Source organism: Corella eumyota, chromosome 1, assembly GCF_963082875.1.
Source record: "Corella eumyota chromosome 1, kaCorEumy4.1, whole genome shotgun sequence".
In the NCBI taxonomy this organism is placed as follows: Eukaryota; Metazoa; Chordata; class Ascidiacea; order Phlebobranchia; family Corellidae; genus Corella; species Corella eumyota.
This window is the reverse complement of record NC_137490.1, coordinates 12,298,735-12,316,429: the sequence shown is the minus strand read 5'-3', so window position 1 is coordinate 12,316,429 and position 17,695 is coordinate 12,298,735. Positions and strand designations below refer to the sequence as shown.

General features: G+C 31.0%; 6 protein-coding genes across 6 annotated transcripts; 5 read left to right on the top strand and 1 right to left on the bottom strand.

Moving 5' to 3' along the window:
- The first annotated feature begins 215 nt into the window (after positions 1-215).
- On the top strand, positions 216-1,619 carry LOC145745330 (hyaluronidase-like). The gene has a single exon (XM_082563378.1). It carries the CDS (start codon positions 310-312, stop codon positions 1,609-1,611), a length of 1,302 nt encoding a protein of 433 aa, XP_082419504.1. The 5' UTR covers positions 216-309; the 3' UTR covers positions 1,612-1,619.
- Positions 1,620-1,889: 270 nt separating this feature from the next.
- On the top strand, positions 1,890-5,392 carry LOC145745322 (cell cycle checkpoint protein RAD17-like). Its single transcript, XM_082563363.1, has 13 exons — positions 1,890-1,964; positions 2,065-2,109; positions 2,297-2,395; positions 2,598-2,672; positions 2,825-2,963; positions 3,069-3,246; positions 3,430-3,531; positions 3,617-3,777; positions 3,990-4,082; positions 4,222-4,277; positions 4,369-4,564; positions 4,687-4,984; positions 5,068-5,392. The coding sequence occupies exons 1-13, from the start codon at positions 1,917-1,919 to the stop codon at positions 5,216-5,218; spliced, it is 1,641 nt and encodes a 546-aa protein (XP_082419489.1). The 5' UTR covers positions 1,890-1,916; the 3' UTR covers positions 5,219-5,392.
- A 593-nt stretch (positions 5,393-5,985) lies between these two features.
- LOC145744052 (protein ecdysoneless homolog) lies at positions 5,986-7,987 on the top strand. Its single transcript, XM_082562150.1, has one exon. It carries the CDS (start codon positions 6,034-6,036, stop codon positions 7,846-7,848), a length of 1,815 nt encoding a protein of 604 aa, XP_082418276.1. The 5' UTR covers positions 5,986-6,033; the 3' UTR covers positions 7,849-7,987.
- Positions 7,888-10,065, top strand: LOC145744042 (acetyl-coenzyme A synthetase 2-like, mitochondrial). The gene has a single exon (XM_082562139.1). It carries the CDS (start codon positions 8,020-8,022, stop codon positions 10,045-10,047), a length of 2,028 nt encoding a protein of 675 aa, XP_082418265.1. The 5' UTR covers positions 7,888-8,019; the 3' UTR covers positions 10,048-10,065.
- Positions 10,066-10,204: 139 nt separating this feature from the next.
- On the top strand, positions 10,205-13,628 carry LOC145744072 (large ribosomal subunit protein bL19m-like). Its single transcript, XM_082562173.1, has 7 exons — positions 10,205-10,912; positions 11,089-11,195; positions 11,417-11,619; positions 11,954-12,083; positions 12,213-12,347; positions 12,606-12,724; positions 13,116-13,628. The coding sequence occupies exons 1-7, from the start codon at positions 10,852-10,854 to the stop codon at positions 13,267-13,269; spliced, it is 909 nt and encodes a 302-aa protein (XP_082418299.1). The 5' UTR covers positions 10,205-10,851; the 3' UTR covers positions 13,270-13,628.
- LOC145744062 (creatine transporter-like) lies at positions 13,120-17,575 on the bottom strand. Its single transcript, XM_082562161.1, has 13 exons — positions 17,388-17,575; positions 17,066-17,197; positions 16,446-16,619; positions 16,300-16,375; positions 16,092-16,224; positions 15,896-16,030; positions 15,721-15,824; positions 15,555-15,648; positions 15,231-15,374; positions 14,902-15,042; positions 14,515-14,721; positions 14,246-14,416; positions 13,120-13,942 (listed from the first exon to the last, which is right to left on the bottom strand). The coding sequence occupies exons 1-13, from the start codon at positions 17,506-17,508 to the stop codon at positions 13,802-13,804; spliced, it is 1,773 nt and encodes a 590-aa protein (XP_082418287.1). The 5' UTR covers positions 17,509-17,575; the 3' UTR covers positions 13,120-13,801.
- Between the last annotated feature and the right edge of the window lie 120 nt (positions 17,576-17,695).

Genomic DNA, 17,695 nt, shown 5'->3' with positions numbered 1-17,695 from the left:
ACCACTACACCACGCTGCCGGTTTTGCTGTTTAAGCAAAGCAATCATATAATTATATGAAACAATAATACAAATGTTTTTTATTTACTAATAAATTTTTTTTATTTTGAAAGTTCTATTATAGCCTTTATTTCATTATTGACGCGTGAAAACCTTAATATTAATTTGTCCTCAAAACATCGATACTAGTCGAACTAAAAGTGAATTACTTCTGAAAGTGCAAGTTTAGTATTGAGTGTGAGTTCTGTATTGAATTGCTGAATATTATTATATTAAAGGTATCACAAATCTGTTGTTTTGTAATTGAAACATGAAGTTTAATTTGTTGGTAACTGTGTTAACTTTGCTATGGCTAAAAGAAGGTGTTGCTACTAATGAGAAAAACATTTTTGCATTTGACAAATATTTAAATGGTAACATTTTAAAGCCCATTTTGCCACAAAAACCATTTCTTGCAGTATGGAATGTGGATACATATCGCTGTATCAAACGTTACAATGTCACTATGGATTTATCATCATTTGATATAATTAACAATCCTACACAACAAAGAGACGGTGATAATATGGTGATATTTTATGCTAAACAACTTGGGTATTATCCTGAATATGTTGAGGGAAAACCCTTAAATGGGGGAATTCCACAGCTTGGAGATATTGCTAAACATTATAAAAAATGCATTGATGATATTGAGACTGTTATTCCTGACAAGGACTACAGTGGACTTGCTGTAATTGACTGGGAAGCTTGGAGACCTGTATGGGAGAATAACGGATGGGGCAGTGGCTTAATATACCAAACTGCATCCATAGAAAAAGTTCAAAAGGAGCATCCTAGTTGGTCAAAAAGTGATGTTAAACAACAGGCAAAGTTGGAGTTAGAAAGTGCAGCGAAGGATTACATGCTGGGCACACTTAACCTTGCGAAGTTGCTAAGACCAAAAGCAGCATGGGGTTATTACCTATACCCTGACTGTTACAACTATGCAAAAAATGGTTCAGATTTTACTTGCCACTCTCAGGTGATTGAAAGAAATAATCAAATACAGTGGCTAATTGATGGCAGCACCGGTTTGTTTCCTTCAACATATGTTGGCTTGTGGCTTAAAAACTCTGAAAATACTGTTAAGTATTCTGGCAATAGAATTTTAGAAACACTTCGATTAGATCATAACAGGCCGCAAAACATCATGGCACCAATTTATGCATACAACAATCTGGTATATCGTAAAACAAATGAGTTTTTAACACTGCAGGATGTCGTTCATAGTTCAGGGATTGCTGCTGTTCTGGGTGCATCAGGTGTTGTAATATGGGGTGATAACATGACTTGTTCCTTAGAAAAATGCCTTTCTCTGAAGCAATATATCGATGACATATTAGGAAAATACCTTAAAAAAGTATCTGATAGTGCTGCTGAATGTAGTACTTCTATGTGTCATGGTCATGGCCGATGTGTGATCAAAACCTTGCCACAGACACAAAAGAAATTAATACCAGTGCCTTTTCAGTGGTTTATGGATACTGTCCTTCCAGATAGCAAAGGATATAATGTTTTCTGTCAATGCTATATTGGTTTCCATGGAGATTATTGTGAGAAATATGCAGTATAGCTTGTTGTTGTGTAGTTTAAACATGACTTATGTATTTTTTTAATTAATCATTATACCAATATCAATATGTTTAAAATGTTTTTTTTTGTTATTATGACATTTATTTAGGTTTCATTATTAAATGATATTTTAGTTTCGATTTTTATTAAGCCTAGACCATTATTAGTGCAATATTAGTTTCATATTTTATGTTCTATTTTTATATATTTGTTTATTCTTTATCAAGTGTTCTAATGCCATACTAAGTTTTAATAATCGCAATTTTTTGTTTATATTTTTCATTCAGAGTAAAATTTTAAATTATAATGGATGTGGATGTAATAGATTTGACTTTGTCAAGCCCTCCCAAAAAGGTTAAAAATTATTTTGATTTTTGTGAAGTAATCAAATATATATACTTTAAATGAAAATACATATATAAATATTGCAATAACATAATATAATAAATTTTAGAAAAAATGCAGTAATTGGGTTACATCAACATTTTCGAATCGAAAGGTAAATATTGTTGGCTTTCAAACATTTAAAATTTTGTTTTTATGGCCTACTAATGACCTTTCCTGTTACTTCATTTTTGCTACTAAACCTATTTTGTGAAGCTTACTTAACTCTAAAAAATACTGTTACTAAAAATCCCTTAAAAAATTTATAGCCTATTTAAATATTATGTTTTATATTTCTGTAGAACTCGTCTCTCATTAAACCACCACCAACCACAAACAACCACAAAGTTTCTAAAGATACATGTCAAACCTGGCTTGAAAAATATAAACCAAAATCATTGGTAATTAAAAATTAAAGCATATTTTATATACTTACACTTGTTTAAAGATTTGTTTTATTATTTTTCGATTAAAACCTTGAAGTGTTTTGTATAAGCAGGTATGAAAGGTTAAAACATGTATCTTCGGCAATTATATAAATGGGTTTACTATATTTATGTTTTATTGTCTATTTTTTTAAAGACTTATTGCTTATTTGAATAGGAGGAGTTGGCTGTTCATAAAAAGAAAATTCAAGAAGTTGAAACATGGATTGAAGAAAGCATTAAACTTAAAAAGGTAATTTTTTCTTTTATTATTTAAAATACATAATGTTATTATTTTATTAAAAATACTGCAACTAATGTAAAGGCATGACATATAATTAGTAAGCTACCGTTTGAAAATCCTTGTGTAATTGTAATGGCACAAACCAAATTTTTATTTAACAGGGAAGCGTTTTGTTAATTTCTGGACCTCCAGGTTGTGGTAAATCCACCACAGTTGAACTTTTATCTTCGAAACATCATTTCTCTGTAGAGGAATGGTCAAATCCAATTCAAACCCCATACAATCTAACTAAGCAGGCAGGTTTGTTTACAAAAATTTCATCTAGTAATTCTATTGTTATAAAAAGTAGTTTAAGTATTTTGTTTGAAGTTTTAATTTTAAATTTATATTTTAATTTATATACAGGTCTAAAATATGAATCTCAAGTTTCCCAATTTGAGGAATTTCTTTTCCGATCTGGCAAGTATCCATCATTATTAGCAACAAACAACAATGTATCACTGGATAGCAATCAAGTTGTTTTAGTTCAGGAGTTTCCTTGGTTTATTCAAGATGATCCTACTACTTTACAAACTATTATAAGGTAAATGATATATAAGGTTTAAACAATATGTTAAGCTGGTTGACATTATTCTTACCTTTAATGCAATAAGTTTCAGGTTTGATTCCCACTGCTTTCACATTTTGAATAAAACTTGTATGACCTTACAGATACTGTATGGTAGTATCACATATCATTTTAAATTTAATATTTTTATACTTTTAGAAAGTACAAATCTACACAAAAGTGTCCATTAATTATTATAATAAGTGATGGCCAACAATCTTTAAAGCCCAAAGATTTTAAAACTGGAATTTCACATATAAGGTAAAACCAAAAGTAAACGAATTTTTTTAAATTTAATTTATTTTGGTTTTTATGTTGATTTTTTTTAAATTAAATATTTCTTTAGATTCAATGCAATATCAACTACTTTAATGACAAAAGCCCTCACAAAAATTGCAAAGTCAGAAAAATATAATTTGAAGAAAGAGGAAATTTCAATAATGGCATCAACTGGGGATATAAGAGCTACAATAAATGCTCTCCAATTTTCATGCGTTTCTGGAAAAGGTAAAAATTTTTAAATAAAATAAATAGCTACATAGTTGAAAACATTTGTCTTTATTAAGAGATTTATTTAAGGGTATAATTATGATGTCTAATAAATATAAATAAAATTGTACAATGTAAGTGAAAATTTTTATTATAATGCATTTAATTAAGAAAAAAAGTAAAAAGTTAAATTGGATGCTTTTATTAAAATGTTTTATTTTTTAATTCAGATATTAAAATTGGAAAATCAGTGACCAATGTTGGAGCAAAAGATTCCACTTTAATTTTATTTCGAGCTTTGGGCAAAGTTTTTTATTGCAAAAGTATGTGACAATTTTTATTAATTTACCACTTCGTAATTTAATTACAGTAGGTATACATACTTGAGTTTTTTTTATCTAGTTACGGTATTATTGTTTTAGTTTCTACTGAAAATGTAATTTAAAATCATAATTTATTTAGGAGAAAAATCGAAATTGTCAACTGAAGACAGAGACCCCCTTTTATTTTCTCCTGAGGTAAATATCATCATTTTAATTTAAATATTAAAATTACATAGAAAAAAATCGTTTTACTAAAAATCGTTAATTTCTTTTTAAAATTAAATAGGATATAGTTGACCAATGTGCGTTATCTGGTTCTTTTCTCACCCAATTTTTGCACCACAATTACCTTACATTCTTTACTAATAATTCCATTGATGACATCACAATGGCCTCGGATTATTTGAGTTTTACTGATTTAATGAAGTCACCCTTGACCTCGAGTGACCCCTCGTCAGGCATTAGATTGGACCATTATGAAGGTTGATGTTTTTTTGTTTATGCTAAATAAATGTTATCTGTTGTTTAAGATTGCTATTGCATTTGTTAATCTGTGAATATATTCGTAATTTTAAAATGTTTAATATTTAAATTCTTAATCAAGGTATAATCGGTTGTCGAGGTCTTATTTATTCTAATTCATTGCGAGCCACTCAGAAATTATGCAGTCAGCAAACTGGTCAATGGAGACCAATGCACAAGTCTGAGTGGCCCCAAGTTGTTAAAAAACACCAGGAAAATTTGGTAGAGGGTTGTTCCCTATTCTGGGGACATAGACAACCCCCACAGGAACTTTTAACCAGTATGTTGCCATATTTTTTACCCTTAAAACTTCAGCTTCCGTCCAATAAAAAGACTTTTTTACAAAATGTTGTCTCTTTTCCCAATTGGAAAACTTACAGGTTTGTACAATAACAAAATTTAAAAAAAAAGGCTAGGCTGTTCTAAAATAATTTATTCATTTGATATACTTATCACTTTCTAGTTGCCAAGGAGATAAACTTACTGAGAATGAATCCGGGAATGAATTTGTAGATACTACATCTTTGAGTTGTCCAATAACTGATAATGTTAAGATTGAAGAAATTAAAGAAGAATCAGATGATGACAATTTTATTGAAGAATTTGATGATTAATATTTTCTTTAGTCGAATAATTTTTTTATATTGTAAACACTGCCAAATTGCTTTCTTATGTAATAAGACAAAATTCACATCAAAAAATGTCATTTGAGATGCTTTGCTTCTAAACACTGTATAATATCTGACGAGTTTTCATTTATGTTATTTTTTTCTTCATTCATCAATTGTTCTTACCTAACTTTATTTTTGAATGTTTTTTTTTCAGTCTCAGACGAGATGTTAAATAAATGTTCGATACCTTTTTATATTTTATTATTTTTTGTTTAAGACAACATTTAAAAGTTCTAATAAGTTTTCTTTAAAACAAGTTGGAAAAAATACTCCACTTCGTAGCCTAAACATAGGGTAACATTTGTTAACCCAATCCAGTTTTAGTTGTTTTTAACTGTTCTGGGTGTTATTAAATGAGTTGATAAATAACCTGGTGATTTGTTTTAAACTCGGCAGAAGTTTGTAGAGCTCTTCTCCATGCGCTACGATGTGGAAGTAGTGGGGATTGAATCGATGACCTCAAGTTGTAACGCCAAGTGTTTTATATCAAGATGCAGGTCATATAATGTACGAACTAAAATATTACAAAAATATAATTTTTATTTAAAATTCTTTGCATTTTTTTGTAACTTGCATTGCTGAATGAGGTAATTTTAATTTGCAAACATGTTGTTGTTAGTTTGCGGTACCTAAATCTGTTAAGACCGTTGCTCCATTTTGCAAAACAATAAAAACGTGACAAATGCACAAAGCTTGACTTGTTTTTTTTTATAAACTAAAATAGATTTTCGTAGTTAACAGTTAAGGTAGGGTTGGCAATGGAGGAAATAATGAAGAGACGACTCCCTGATGATTCTGTAAGTTATTGCTTGTATTCAAAAAATTTGTTAAATCAACACGAAAAACTAAACGGGTTTTTACTTAAATGTCTAGCATTTTTTGCCAAAGAAACTGCAGAATATATTTGGCAAAATGAAGGCATAAACCTAAATATTGTGCAAGGCGAACAATGCATCCCGCACCTTAAAGGTTTAACGCGTTTTGGTGACAACATTGAAGACGAATGGTTTATAGTTTTTTTAATTCACAAACTTACAGAGACATACACCGATATTGTTGCTGCCATAACTGACAATGATGGTGAATTTCTCCTAATAGAAGCTGCTGACTTTTTACCCAAATGGTTAACTCCGCACACATGCCAAAATCGAGTTTTTATTTCTCATGGAAAACTTCATTTAATTCTTAAACCTCAATCTCCAGCAGATTGTGGTATTCTTCCAGTAACCACACCTTCATTGGAACAGTCCCTTAACATTGTTTTTAACTATCCATATATATCACAAGGTCCATCGGCTGTTATAAATAGCATTGGAAAGCGAATTAATAAATATCCAGAAAAAGCCAGGGAAAGTATATTTTATGCCAACGTTTACTTACCTAAAAAAATTATTTTTTTGCTTGATAATGATCGCAATTTTATATCTACAAGCGTTAACAAATTTTATCTAAGAGATCCAATAGACCTGCGTGCTTGCAGAACCTTTCAATTTTTTCCAGCTGAAAATCAGTGTTGGACTCAAGTTGCGATGACACGTTGTCAATACGCCCAGCTTACGCAACAACATTTTGTACCTGACAAAAGAAGTGGATATAAAATTGATAATACTGTTTGCCCTGCAGATGTAGATGGGCTTAACCTTGGGTTGAAAATTGCTCATGGTTTTGAAATAATTTGTAAAAATGCTGCAAAATCGTGTTTAAAAAATGGAGATAGTTTAAAGCCTGTCAACAAAGAATTATTTAAAAATTTGATTTCTAATTTAAAAGACAATGGGTATTTTAAAGGTGAAATCGAAGGGTCAAGACTGTACAACAAATTGTATACAGATGCAGAAAAATATTTTGTTATAAGTTGTTCACCAAATGAATCTGATTCTCAAAGTCAAAGAATTTTAAAAGTAGCTAAGAATTATACTTCGAACAAGAATTTATCATTTCAAACAATGAAGTTATTAAATTGTAGGGCTGAACTTCCAAAAGAAAGTTCTAAAAATTGGATGAAACTTACTGAAAGTGATGTAGACACGCTCGTACAAGAAATGAATTTTGGGTTTGAAAAAATGAAAAACAAAAAGAAAAAGAATAACTTCAAAACATCAAGTCATGAATTTGAAGAAAAAAACTTGCATGAATTTAGCAAAAAAATGAATAATTTTGTTGAACAACAGTCAAGTCATGAAGGAGTGGAATTAGATTCCGAGACATCATTTCATCCTGATCAATTTGTAAAAAGCTTAGAAGATATTCTAGGTTTTACGAATTCTAACAAAAGTGAATTTGATAACGATTTTAATTCTTCAGATGATGACTTTTTAACGTCGGAAGAAGATGAGGAAGTGGAAAGCAGCGAACATGAGGAAGAAATCAAACAATATTTTCAATCGATGGATAAAGAGTTGTCAAAGACATCAGTGGAAAAAACAAAAGACGATGATGTAGAAATCGATATTAATTTAGTCGATAACTTTTTACAAGGAGTACAACATGAAACTGGTCTCTCTGGGCCTATTTCTAATCTGATAAATTCACTTGGTGTAAATATTCCTAAAAATGTTAAACTTTCTGAGTAGTTTTTATTAATCAGATGGTTTTTTTTGTATTATGTAGTTGTTAAATCATAAACTGCCATAATAATTTATATATTGTTTCAAACCATGTCTTGATATTATCAAACGTTTATAAAATAACTTATAAATTCTGCAGGTTTTTAGAAATTTAATTTTATAAATTTTTAAAGCAAAATGATATATCGGGGAGTATCTTTATTTCAATGTTTAAATGGATCAATCAAAAAGCAATTGCGTCTATTTTCTGTAACTTCTGCACATGCCAAACAAATTTCCTTAACTACAGAAATGCCAGAGGCAGCACAATTTCAAGGTGTCAATTCTTATGCTGATTTACACAAGTTTTCTTTGACCCAATCTGATAAATTTTGGGGCACACTTGCGAAGTCAAGAATTCAGTGGATTGAACCATTTCACACAGTTTCGGAATGTGATATGAACAAGGGCAAAGCTGCATGGTTTCTTGGTGGTAAACTAAATGTTTCAGTTAACTGTCTTGACCGACATGCCAACAGTTCACCTGACAGAGTAGCTCTCATATGGGAAAAAGACGAGCCGGGACAAACTGAAAAAATTACTTTTAAGCAGCTTCTGGATATGACATGTAGGGTCGCTAATTGCTTGAGAGATAGTGGAGTAAAAAAGGGCGACAGAGTTGCCATTTACATGCCTGTATCACCAATAGCTGTTGCTTCAATGTTAGCTTGTACAAGAATAGGTGCTGTTCATAGTGTTGTGTTTGCAGGGTTTAGTGCTGAAGCGCTAGCACAGAGAATTAACGACGGCAAAGTAGAAACTGTTATCACAACCGACCAAGGGATTAGAGGTGGTAAAGTTTTGGAGTTGAAAAAGACAGTTGATGCCGCTGTATCAAAATGTCCTTCTGTAAAAAGAGTATTCGTTAGCAAACGCACTGGAAATACTGTTTCTACGACTGATAAAGACATCGACTTGGATACTGCAATGAACAAAGTAAGTTCTGTGTGTGAACCTGAAATAATGAACAGTGAGGACCTTCTGTTTATGCTGTACACGTCAGGAAGTACAGGTAAACCGAAGGGCATTGTACATACCCAAGCTGGTTATCTTCTTTATGCCTCGATGACCCAACAATATGTCTTCAACTCTAAACCTGGAGATGTGTATGGCTGTGTTGCTGACATAGGGTGGATTACTGGTCACAGTTATGTGGTATATGGCCCGCTTTGTAATGGAATTACAAGTGTTCTGTTTGAAAGTATTCCTACTTATCCTGATCCAGGAAGATACTGGGATATGGTTGAGAGACTCAAAATAAATCAGTTTTACGGTGCACCTACTGCAATTCGCTTGTTGTTACGATATGGAGATTCTTTTGTTAACAAATATGACCTGTCATCACTTAAAGCTCTAGGAAGTGTGGGAGAACCAATTAACCATGAGGCATGGGAGTGGTATCATAATGTCGTTGGAAAAGGAAAGTGTGATGTTGTAGACACATGGTGGCAGACCGAGACAGGTGGAATCATGATCACACCTCGGCCTTCAGGAAAGGAGGATGAAATAATTCCAGCTGCTCCAATGCGGCCATTTTTTGGTATACTACCTGCAATTTGTAATGAAAAGGGAGAAGAGTTGACTGAAAATGATGTTGAAGGGGCTTGTTGTATTAAACGTCCTTGGCCTGGAATGGCTAGAACCATTTACGGTGACCATGAACGATTTTTAGACACATATTATCGACCTTATTCTGGTCATTATTTTTCCGGTGACGGGGCAAGAAGAAACTCTAAAGGATATTATCAGATTACAGGAAGAATGGATGATGTGTTAAACATCAGTGGACATCGCTTGGGAACAGCGGAGATTGAGGATGTACTGGATGAGCATGAGGATGTTGCGGAGGCAGCAGTGGTAGGCATTCCACATGAGGTCAAAGGTGAAGAATCATTTGCGTTTGTGACAATTAAACAAGCTGTTGACCGTGATCATGATGAACTCATAAAAGAACTACAAGCCTGCGTTCGGGATCAGATTGCATCCTTTGCTGTTCCTAAGCAAATGTTAATTACAGACGCCCTACCAAAGACAAGATCTGGTAAAATAATGAGACGTATTTTAAGGAAGATTGCAGTGGGGGAAATTAAGGATCTGGGTGATGTTAGCACACTCGCTGATCCAACTGTTGTGGAAAAATTAACAGCCGCAAGAGCTAAAATGTGATGATTTTTAAAAAAAATTTTGAAATTGAAGGGGTGTGTAATTCTTTTTTTTTGAGGGTGGGGAGGGTAAATTGATATTTTTAATACGTTTATAAAAAATTCTGTTTGCTTTTGTGATTTTTTTTTAAATCACAACAGTTTTTAAATAATTTTTTAAAGTTTTTCTGATTTTTTATTGCATGTAACTGTATTTCTTAAAATTGCGATGTATTGGTGTAATTATTTATTCTAGTGCAATTTAGCCAATCAATGTGTTTAACAGTCTTTAAGTGTGTACATTTTAATGTTAACATTATAACTGTCTTGTTAACACCTTCGTATATCTTGAGACAGGCCAAGTTTTTAACATAATATGTATATCATGTTTTAACCAATTTTAAAGTGGTAAATTTATATTAATTTTTTTTTGGTCATATATATCACTATCACCTCATCTGTCATGTGCTTACACAATTTACTATTTGCAGTGTATTTTATACTTAATTGTAATATCTTTGCTGTGGTGTTATGGTTAAGCCAATTTTTTATTACAAGTGTAATTCACATGCTAAAAATTTTTAATTTGATTTAAAAATCAGAATTAAAACAATACTGTGGTATAATATTTTGATTATGATGATAATTATAATTTTTGGGTGATTTTTCATTATTACAATGTAAAAATTACCTTTTTTAGTTTTCAATTTTTAATTATAATCATATTATTTTATATTTTTAAATTTCTCTGTATCATAAACAAATACATGTCATTAACATTATGCAAACTTATTTTCAGAAAATTAGATAAATTTGTAAACAGTTTATAATGACTTCTGTAAATGCACTGCAGTTTTGCAGAAAAAGTTTTCAACAAAAACAAATTTTATGTAAGTTATTGCCTTTTTTTATTTTTAAATATTTTTTGTCATCAACTTTTTGTTACATTGACTTATTTTTAGGACATTATTGACACTAAAATTAAACCTTAACAATAAGCTATTTTAATCTATTGTTTTTTTTTATTGTAACATGTTTAACCAAATTTTTTTGTGTTTGTTGTTAGCTTATTTAAGAACTTGCACATTGAGTGGTTCAAGACCTCAAAGCACATTTCTTGCTCCAGAAAGACCAAAACTTGCTCGTGATGATTTACAAGCTGAGATTGTGGAGGTTAGTGTAAAACATTTTTTAAACAATACAAGCTACAACTTTTTGGTTGCAGCAATTTTTTTTAAATAAAATGCAGTTCAAAAGTCCTGTTTTGTACACTTTTAAATTATGTGTTTTTAGCTAATTTGGCTAATAGTTAGGACAAAAACTTGGTAACTAAAACCCAAAAATCAAGTAAAAATATGCAAAACTGTTCACTTTTTTAATAAAGTTGATTTTAGGGAAGAGAAGACCCAAAACTATTTAGTAGCGAATACATTCCACCATTAGTAAGACCAGAATGGCACCAAAACAAACTTAAATACAGACTTGAGAGAATGGATTGTCTGCGTAGAAGAAATGTAATTGATATTCCAGAATTTTATCCAGGTTCTATTGTTGCGGTTACCATTATTGACACTCTAGCACCTGGCACCACCATGAGGTTGGTGTTTGTTTTATTAATACTCTTTAGTTTTAGTTCGCAATTTTTGTTACTGTGTGCAATTTTTTTTAAGGTTTATCTGAGTTTTCATTTTATTGTGATGTTATATTTTTAAGTTTTTTATCTCGTTAGTAGTTTTTAACTTAATTTTTATTGTGTTTCTCTTGAAAAATGTTTTTTTTCCACAGTTCTTGAAATTGTTTTTTTTTGGTGTACATGCAATAATTAAAATTTTACACAGTCAATGCAAAAATATGTATATACCTAAAATATTGAATATATAAAACAAGAGTTATTTTAAACATATATAAACTTACAGTCAAATTAATTACAGATTCTCAGGTAGGTGTTTATTTCGGGATGGTTTTGGACTTGCCAGTAAGTTTTTACTGCGCAACATTATAGAAGGAGAAGGTGTTGAAATGTTGTATCATTTATATTCCCCAGTCATCAAAAAATATGAGGTCAAAATAAAATAATTTTAATTCTTTTGTAAAATTTACTTTTAAAGCTAATGTGGTTTTAAAAAAAACTAGAGATTCTTTAACAAAATAATATTTTCAGCATTAAAATTTTATTTTGTTGCTGTTTAGGTTTTAAGGCTCGAGAAATGGATTGACACAGATTTAAGATACTTGCGAGATGCGGATCCGAAATGGTGTACTATCGACCAAAACATGCCGGTTGAAGCCCCACCACCCCCTACTGAAGAACTTAAAGTTTTTAAGGTACAGTTTAATATTAAAATTAAAAACTTATGGGGCCAGCAACCCATTTTTACCTTTGTTTAAGAATGTCTAAATGTCATTTTAGGGTACTATTAATTTAACAAAATTGTTGCCGTTCAAAGAAAAAATTTTATGTTATATTGCATTTATATCTAGTTCCTAAAAACACAATTATAACTAAATTGTAATTACTTATTATATACGTATTTTTATCTATAAATATTTTGTAATGCAACTTAATTTAAAATACACTTTTAGGAAAAAGTAACAATGAACAAAACGGGCTGGGATTTTAAATACCATATTTGTTGGCCACCACTTTACAATGCATATCTGCATGAAGACTTAGTTGAAGAGGATCATATGAAATTTAACAGGTGAAATACATGTTTTAAGTTTTTATTTAACATATAATGTGATTTTGATAAATTTAGTTGTTTTTTATTATTTCTGAAAGTAAAATGTATATGCCGTTTATTTGAAATGGTTTCGTTTGGTTGTGGTTTGAACACTATGTTTACCACATAAATTCTAGGTTTAATTTCCACTGCTTCTATTCTGTCAAACAATGCAAACTTGACAAAAAAAATTAAAACTGGCGTAAAAAATGTTATCTTAAGTTTTTACGTTCGAATCTGTCTTTTCACATCAAGGAAAAAGATATAAAACCAACTGTTTTTTTGTAATATTACGCAATTATAATACGCCAACACGTTTATTCGGGTCACAAGAAATCAAAACTAATTTAGATAATAAAATTCGTTTTAGGATGAAAATATATTCGCAATCTCATCTCAAGTATGACATTTGCCGACATTATGACACAACAAACTTAAAAAAGGAGATTATAGAAGAAATGAGAATAAATCAATTAAGAATTAGTAAAAATGATAATGTAAAAAAAGAAACCACTTCGGAATAAATAAACTCTTATTGTTGTACTTTATATGATTTGTGATACAAAAATTAGGTTGATTTAAACAAAAAGTGTTTTGAAGGTATTTGGCAGGTTTTATTTAACTATCCAAGAATAATTTAAAAATTTACTTGTTTACTAACATCTGAATTTGCATAGGCGATTGAGACTTTGCCGGAATACCCGCTACTACTCTGAATAAATTGCAGACTCTATTACAAAACGAGCATAAATAAATACATTTATGTGTAATTTGTGCCTAAACATTAACTGAAATCAGGCATGTACGATTATTTAAAATATGTGTTTACTCATTAGATATAAAAATGATTTATTCAGACTCGTAATATGAGAAAAATTGTGCTATTTAGTATTATCGAAAGAGTTCATCCAAAATAATTGGGCTAACAGCATTACGAATCACTTCCTTTATGATAACGAAAAATCTGTTTTTGCAAAACGGAAAATGATTACATATTATTTGTAATTCAAACTCAAACTGATTTTGGGCGTTTTGCAAAGTTAACATAGTGGGTATTTATGCTATCGTAGCCTTTAAGTGCTTCTTGTCTTCATATAAAGGCAACATTGTTTGATCGTCTAAATTTGAAGATGTTTCTACATCCTCCGGGTCGGTTTGCCACAAAGAAAAGTCAGTTTTTTTTACATATCTCCACTTCTGTAATTATTTAAAATAAAAATATTGTTAATCTCAACTATTTATGACAGATATTATTTAACACATGTTAAACAGGAGTGGAAAAATAATGTAAGCCACTCTATAAATATTTATACCCTAACCAATTATATAAAGTATATTAACAAGTAATTTAGAAGAGTACAATATTATCTGTTCTTATAAATAATAAATACATTAGCTGGTTTTATTAGTGCCCGCGTAATTCGCATTAGTAAAAACTAATTTGTTTTATTTTTACGTTGTAATTAAACAATTTGCTAGGCACAGCATTGTTTGTCGTACCTGCAAATAACTGCCTTTGTAGCCAAAAAACTCGATGCACGCCAAAATTGGAACCGCAATAACTGATGTTATTAAAATTATCCATCCCACAGCCTCAGACCAGCCAGGGTAAAACGTGTCATCGACATATTTTAAGTACTCGTATTGCGTAAAAGTCAATATGATTGCAATCTAATAAAATTTGTTAAAAGATTGATTTAAACTTTAATAAAACAGCAATCTCTATAATTAGGCTTATATAAGTCTAAACAATGGTTTATTTAACTTACTGGGCCTAAAACAGGTATTACAAATTTCCAGCAAATTTTTGCCAACTGCAAACCAAGGGGACTGAATTTAAGTAGAACTTGTAAAGATTTGATGTACTTGTTCGCACCAATCACCCACGCTATCGCTATAGCTTCAGATATTCCAATCAATTCAAAACACCAGCCCGCAGATCCAAATAAAACGACTTGGAACACATAGTACCCTCCCTAGAAAACCATTCAGTAGATAATTACAACCTCTTTACCTTAAGTTAATAGTTTTTAATGAATATTACCCGCATAAAGGCAACCTATTTGGCAAATATGATCGGTAGTTATGCAAGAAACTATTAACCGTTTGTTATTAAAAAGTTTTTTCATGTTGTTTATGAACGAAATTTGTTTTACCTCAGTAACCATCGGTATTGAAAGAAGAAAAAGTATAAAACATGTTACAGCACAAGTGTACTCCCGAGCCCATCTTACTTTTTGCCATTTTACCGGAAGATTTTCCAAGATAGTTTGACAAAAGCACTCTTGAAAGACAAACTACAAAGCAAATGTTTTTGTTATCGCAGAAAAACAGCCATTTAAAGCCAAACAAAATAGTTTGTGTTGACTTTTTAGTATATAGCGTACTTATTGACTACAACATCATAGATCGTAAAAAGTAAACAAACAGTTTAAATGATTCTGCACACGGCGAAAGGAAGTGTCAATCACGTTTTACACAATACCTGACTGTCGATGCTGAGGAAAAACATCATCAGAAAAAATATAGAGCTCCACACTTGCGGAAAGGGTAACAAACTTAAAGCTTGTGGATATGCAATAAAAGCTAGGCCTGGGCCTGATTCAACGACAAGATCAACAGTTGTGTTCTAACAATCAATAACAAAGCAATTAATTATTACATTTTAGAAGCTGTCAACTAATTTTTTAACCACTGCATGTACCACTAACAAAGTTAATCACATACAATTGTAAACAAACAAATGTGTTAAACCAACAGATTCCAAAAAATCATGTATTGTGGATTGTAAAAACATTGCCTTGTTTACCTGACATTTTGCCATGTATCCTAAAACGGAAAAAACAGCAAAACCGGATACGAAGCTTGCTGTAATGTTGAAAATAACGACTAAGATCGAATCTCTGTTAACATTAAAACACTGTTGTTAGAACATGATTAACAACTTTTTTGTAAAGGCGCTATCGGAAAATTACCGGTAAAAATTATGATGCTTTTTGTTATGACTAGCTAGAGCAATTGGTACACCACAACACAATGCATAGGAAAAGCAAACTTGTTCAATTGCCACTGTCCAAACCTAAAAATAAACAAGTTAAATTTGCAATTTAAATAAAAATGTAATTAAATCATTAATGTACAAAACATTACCTCTGAGTCTGCCAATTTAGAAATGTCTGGTTTTAATAGGTATGCGATACCATCACTGGCCCCGTCAAGGGTAACTCCCCTGATTAAAACAGTAAGTAAAAGCAAGCAAGGAAGTGGAACTGTTACATACACAACCTAAATTGTAAAAAGATAAGCAATTAATTTGGTAATTGCGGCTAAATTATATTTTTTTTACTTTTGAGGTCCAGTGTATTCCTTTCCATATGCAGAAATAAATTACGATCCAAACCACCAAAAGGCAAAGGAATAGTTTCCATTCAACTACTCCGATGTGGTTAATATCAGGAGATAGCTTTAACACTTCAAGTCTAAAGAAATATTATAATTAAAAATGTTTTTGGACAATTTCTACATATAGTTTTTTATAAGCATCGTTAACTTACTTCCAAAATTCTTCTATTGGAGATGTAGATGTGTTCGTTAATACGTTCATGGTAGAATTACTCGATGTTAAATTACCTTACATATAAAAGGTTTAAATACGTGGTTTTTAAAGAACAGTGTGTTAAAAGTTTTTTTTTAATTTTACCTTCGCCATTCTTTCCTTGTACAAAACAGTTCTTCGTGTTCCAACTGTTTTCACAGTTTATCCAAGGTAATACACTGGTTAAACTAGCAACCAGGTACCGAGTGGTATAGGTCAGAATAATACTGTAGTATGTCTGTGTATAAAATATAAGGATCATACTTGCATAGCCGATGCCTATATGAAGAAATAAAAAAGTGTATAATTTTTTAAACTGTTTATTTTACTACACAAAAGGATCAATCGCAGTACCGACAATTTTTGGTGAGCCATGGGCTAGCATATTTCAGTTCTTTTACAAAGAAGCTGCAACTTAACAGCCTAAAAAGTGCTTTTTAAAGAGATTATAGTTTATCTGGGTATTAAGATAATCCAAGCATAAATAGAACGTAGTATAGGCCTATGAGTTGATTAGCTACTAATGCATGCCAAGAAATTAACATACTGAAATTAAGATGTTTAGGCAATATAGTTAATAACTTTTATGTGAGGCGTTAGATTATATCTTCGGACTCATGTACAAAATTAGATAATTATTGTTTAATTTTAAATGTTAAATCACGCAATTATTTTAAGTAGCAAGGGCTGTACCAATGACACGCTTGTTATAATGACCGATATACCTCGAAGTAATGGAGTACTACTCCAAGCTTTTATAATGTTTCCTTTGGTCAGTTGCCCTAACGATGACTCTAGAAGAAACATTGGAAAACCAAACACAACAGCAACGGTGAGATAAGGTATAAGAAACGCACCTGAACGAACAAATGTGTGTTAAAGGCAATTACACCACACGACATAAAACTGGTTTAGAGTTATACACGCATCCTACATTGTACTAAATTATTAAAATACGACCCCGCCATTGGTTTAAGCAGGTTTCTCAAATTATACTTTTAAAGTCATTTTACTAAATATAAATTTCTGCAAAAAATAAAATCTTACCTCCGCCGTATGCATAACATATGTAAGGAAAACGCCAAACATTCCCCATTCCAATTGCACCACCTGCACAAGCCATGACAAAATCAAAATTTCGACTCCATTTAGCTGGTTCTCGTTCCATTATGATATTAAAGTCTTAATTTTACACTTTTTATTAAAAAGTTAAGAATCTATTTGATTACAACCGCTGTTTAAAAATAAACTCTAATTATTTCTCGTTTTAGCATTTTTAGTTAAGTCAACACAAACAATGTTTTTCTCTTTGTCGGAACTATGTTGTTTAGATTTGTCTAAAAATCACCACAGTA

What these genes read in the sequence shown, in the direction of transcription:
- LOC145745322 (XM_082563363.1), top strand. Translation starts at nt 1,917, where the DNA reads ATGGATGTGGATGTAATAGATTTGACTTTGTCAAGCCCTCCCAAAAAG. An exon ending in CAACATTTTCGAATCGAAAG is followed by an intron (nt 2,110 to 2,296) that starts GTAAATATTGTT and finishes ATATTTCTGTAG; the next exon opens with AACTCGTCTCTCATTAAACC. An exon ending in CAAAGTTTTTTATTGCAAAA is followed by an intron (nt 4,083 to 4,221) that starts GTATGTGACAAT and finishes TAATTTATTTAG; the next exon opens with GAGAAAAATCGAAATTGTCA.
- LOC145744052 (XM_082562150.1), top strand. Translation starts at nt 6,034, where the DNA reads ATGGAGGAAATAATGAAGAGACGACTCCCTGATGATTCTGTAAGTTAT.
- LOC145744072 (XM_082562173.1), top strand. Translation starts at nt 10,852, where the DNA reads ATGACTTCTGTAAATGCACTGCAGTTTTGCAGAAAAAGTTTTCAACAA. An exon ending in AAGAACTTAAAGTTTTTAAG is followed by an intron (nt 12,348 to 12,605) that starts GTACAGTTTAAT and finishes ATACACTTTTAG; the next exon opens with GAAAAAGTAACAATGAACAA. An exon ending in GATCATATGAAATTTAACAG is followed by an intron (nt 12,725 to 13,115) that starts GTGAAATACATG and finishes AATTCGTTTTAG; the next exon opens with GATGAAAATATATTCGCAAT.
- LOC145744042 (XM_082562139.1), top strand. Translation starts at nt 8,020, where the DNA reads ATGATATATCGGGGAGTATCTTTATTTCAATGTTTAAATGGATCAATC.
- LOC145744062 (XM_082562161.1), bottom strand. Translation starts at nt 17,508, where the DNA reads ATGGAACGAGAACCAGCTAAATGGAGTCGAAATTTTGATTTTGTCATG. An exon ending in CCAATAGAAGAATTTTGGAA is followed by an intron (nt 16,225 to 16,299) that starts GTAAGTTAACGA and finishes ATATTTCTTTAG; the next exon opens with ACTTGAAGTGTTAAAGCTAT. An exon ending in CAATACCGATGGTTACTGAG is followed by an intron (nt 14,722 to 14,901) that starts GTAAAACAAATT and finishes ATGGTTTTCTAG; the next exon opens with GGAGGGTACTATGTGTTCCA.
- LOC145745330 (XM_082563378.1), top strand. Translation starts at nt 310, where the DNA reads ATGAAGTTTAATTTGTTGGTAACTGTGTTAACTTTGCTATGGCTAAAA.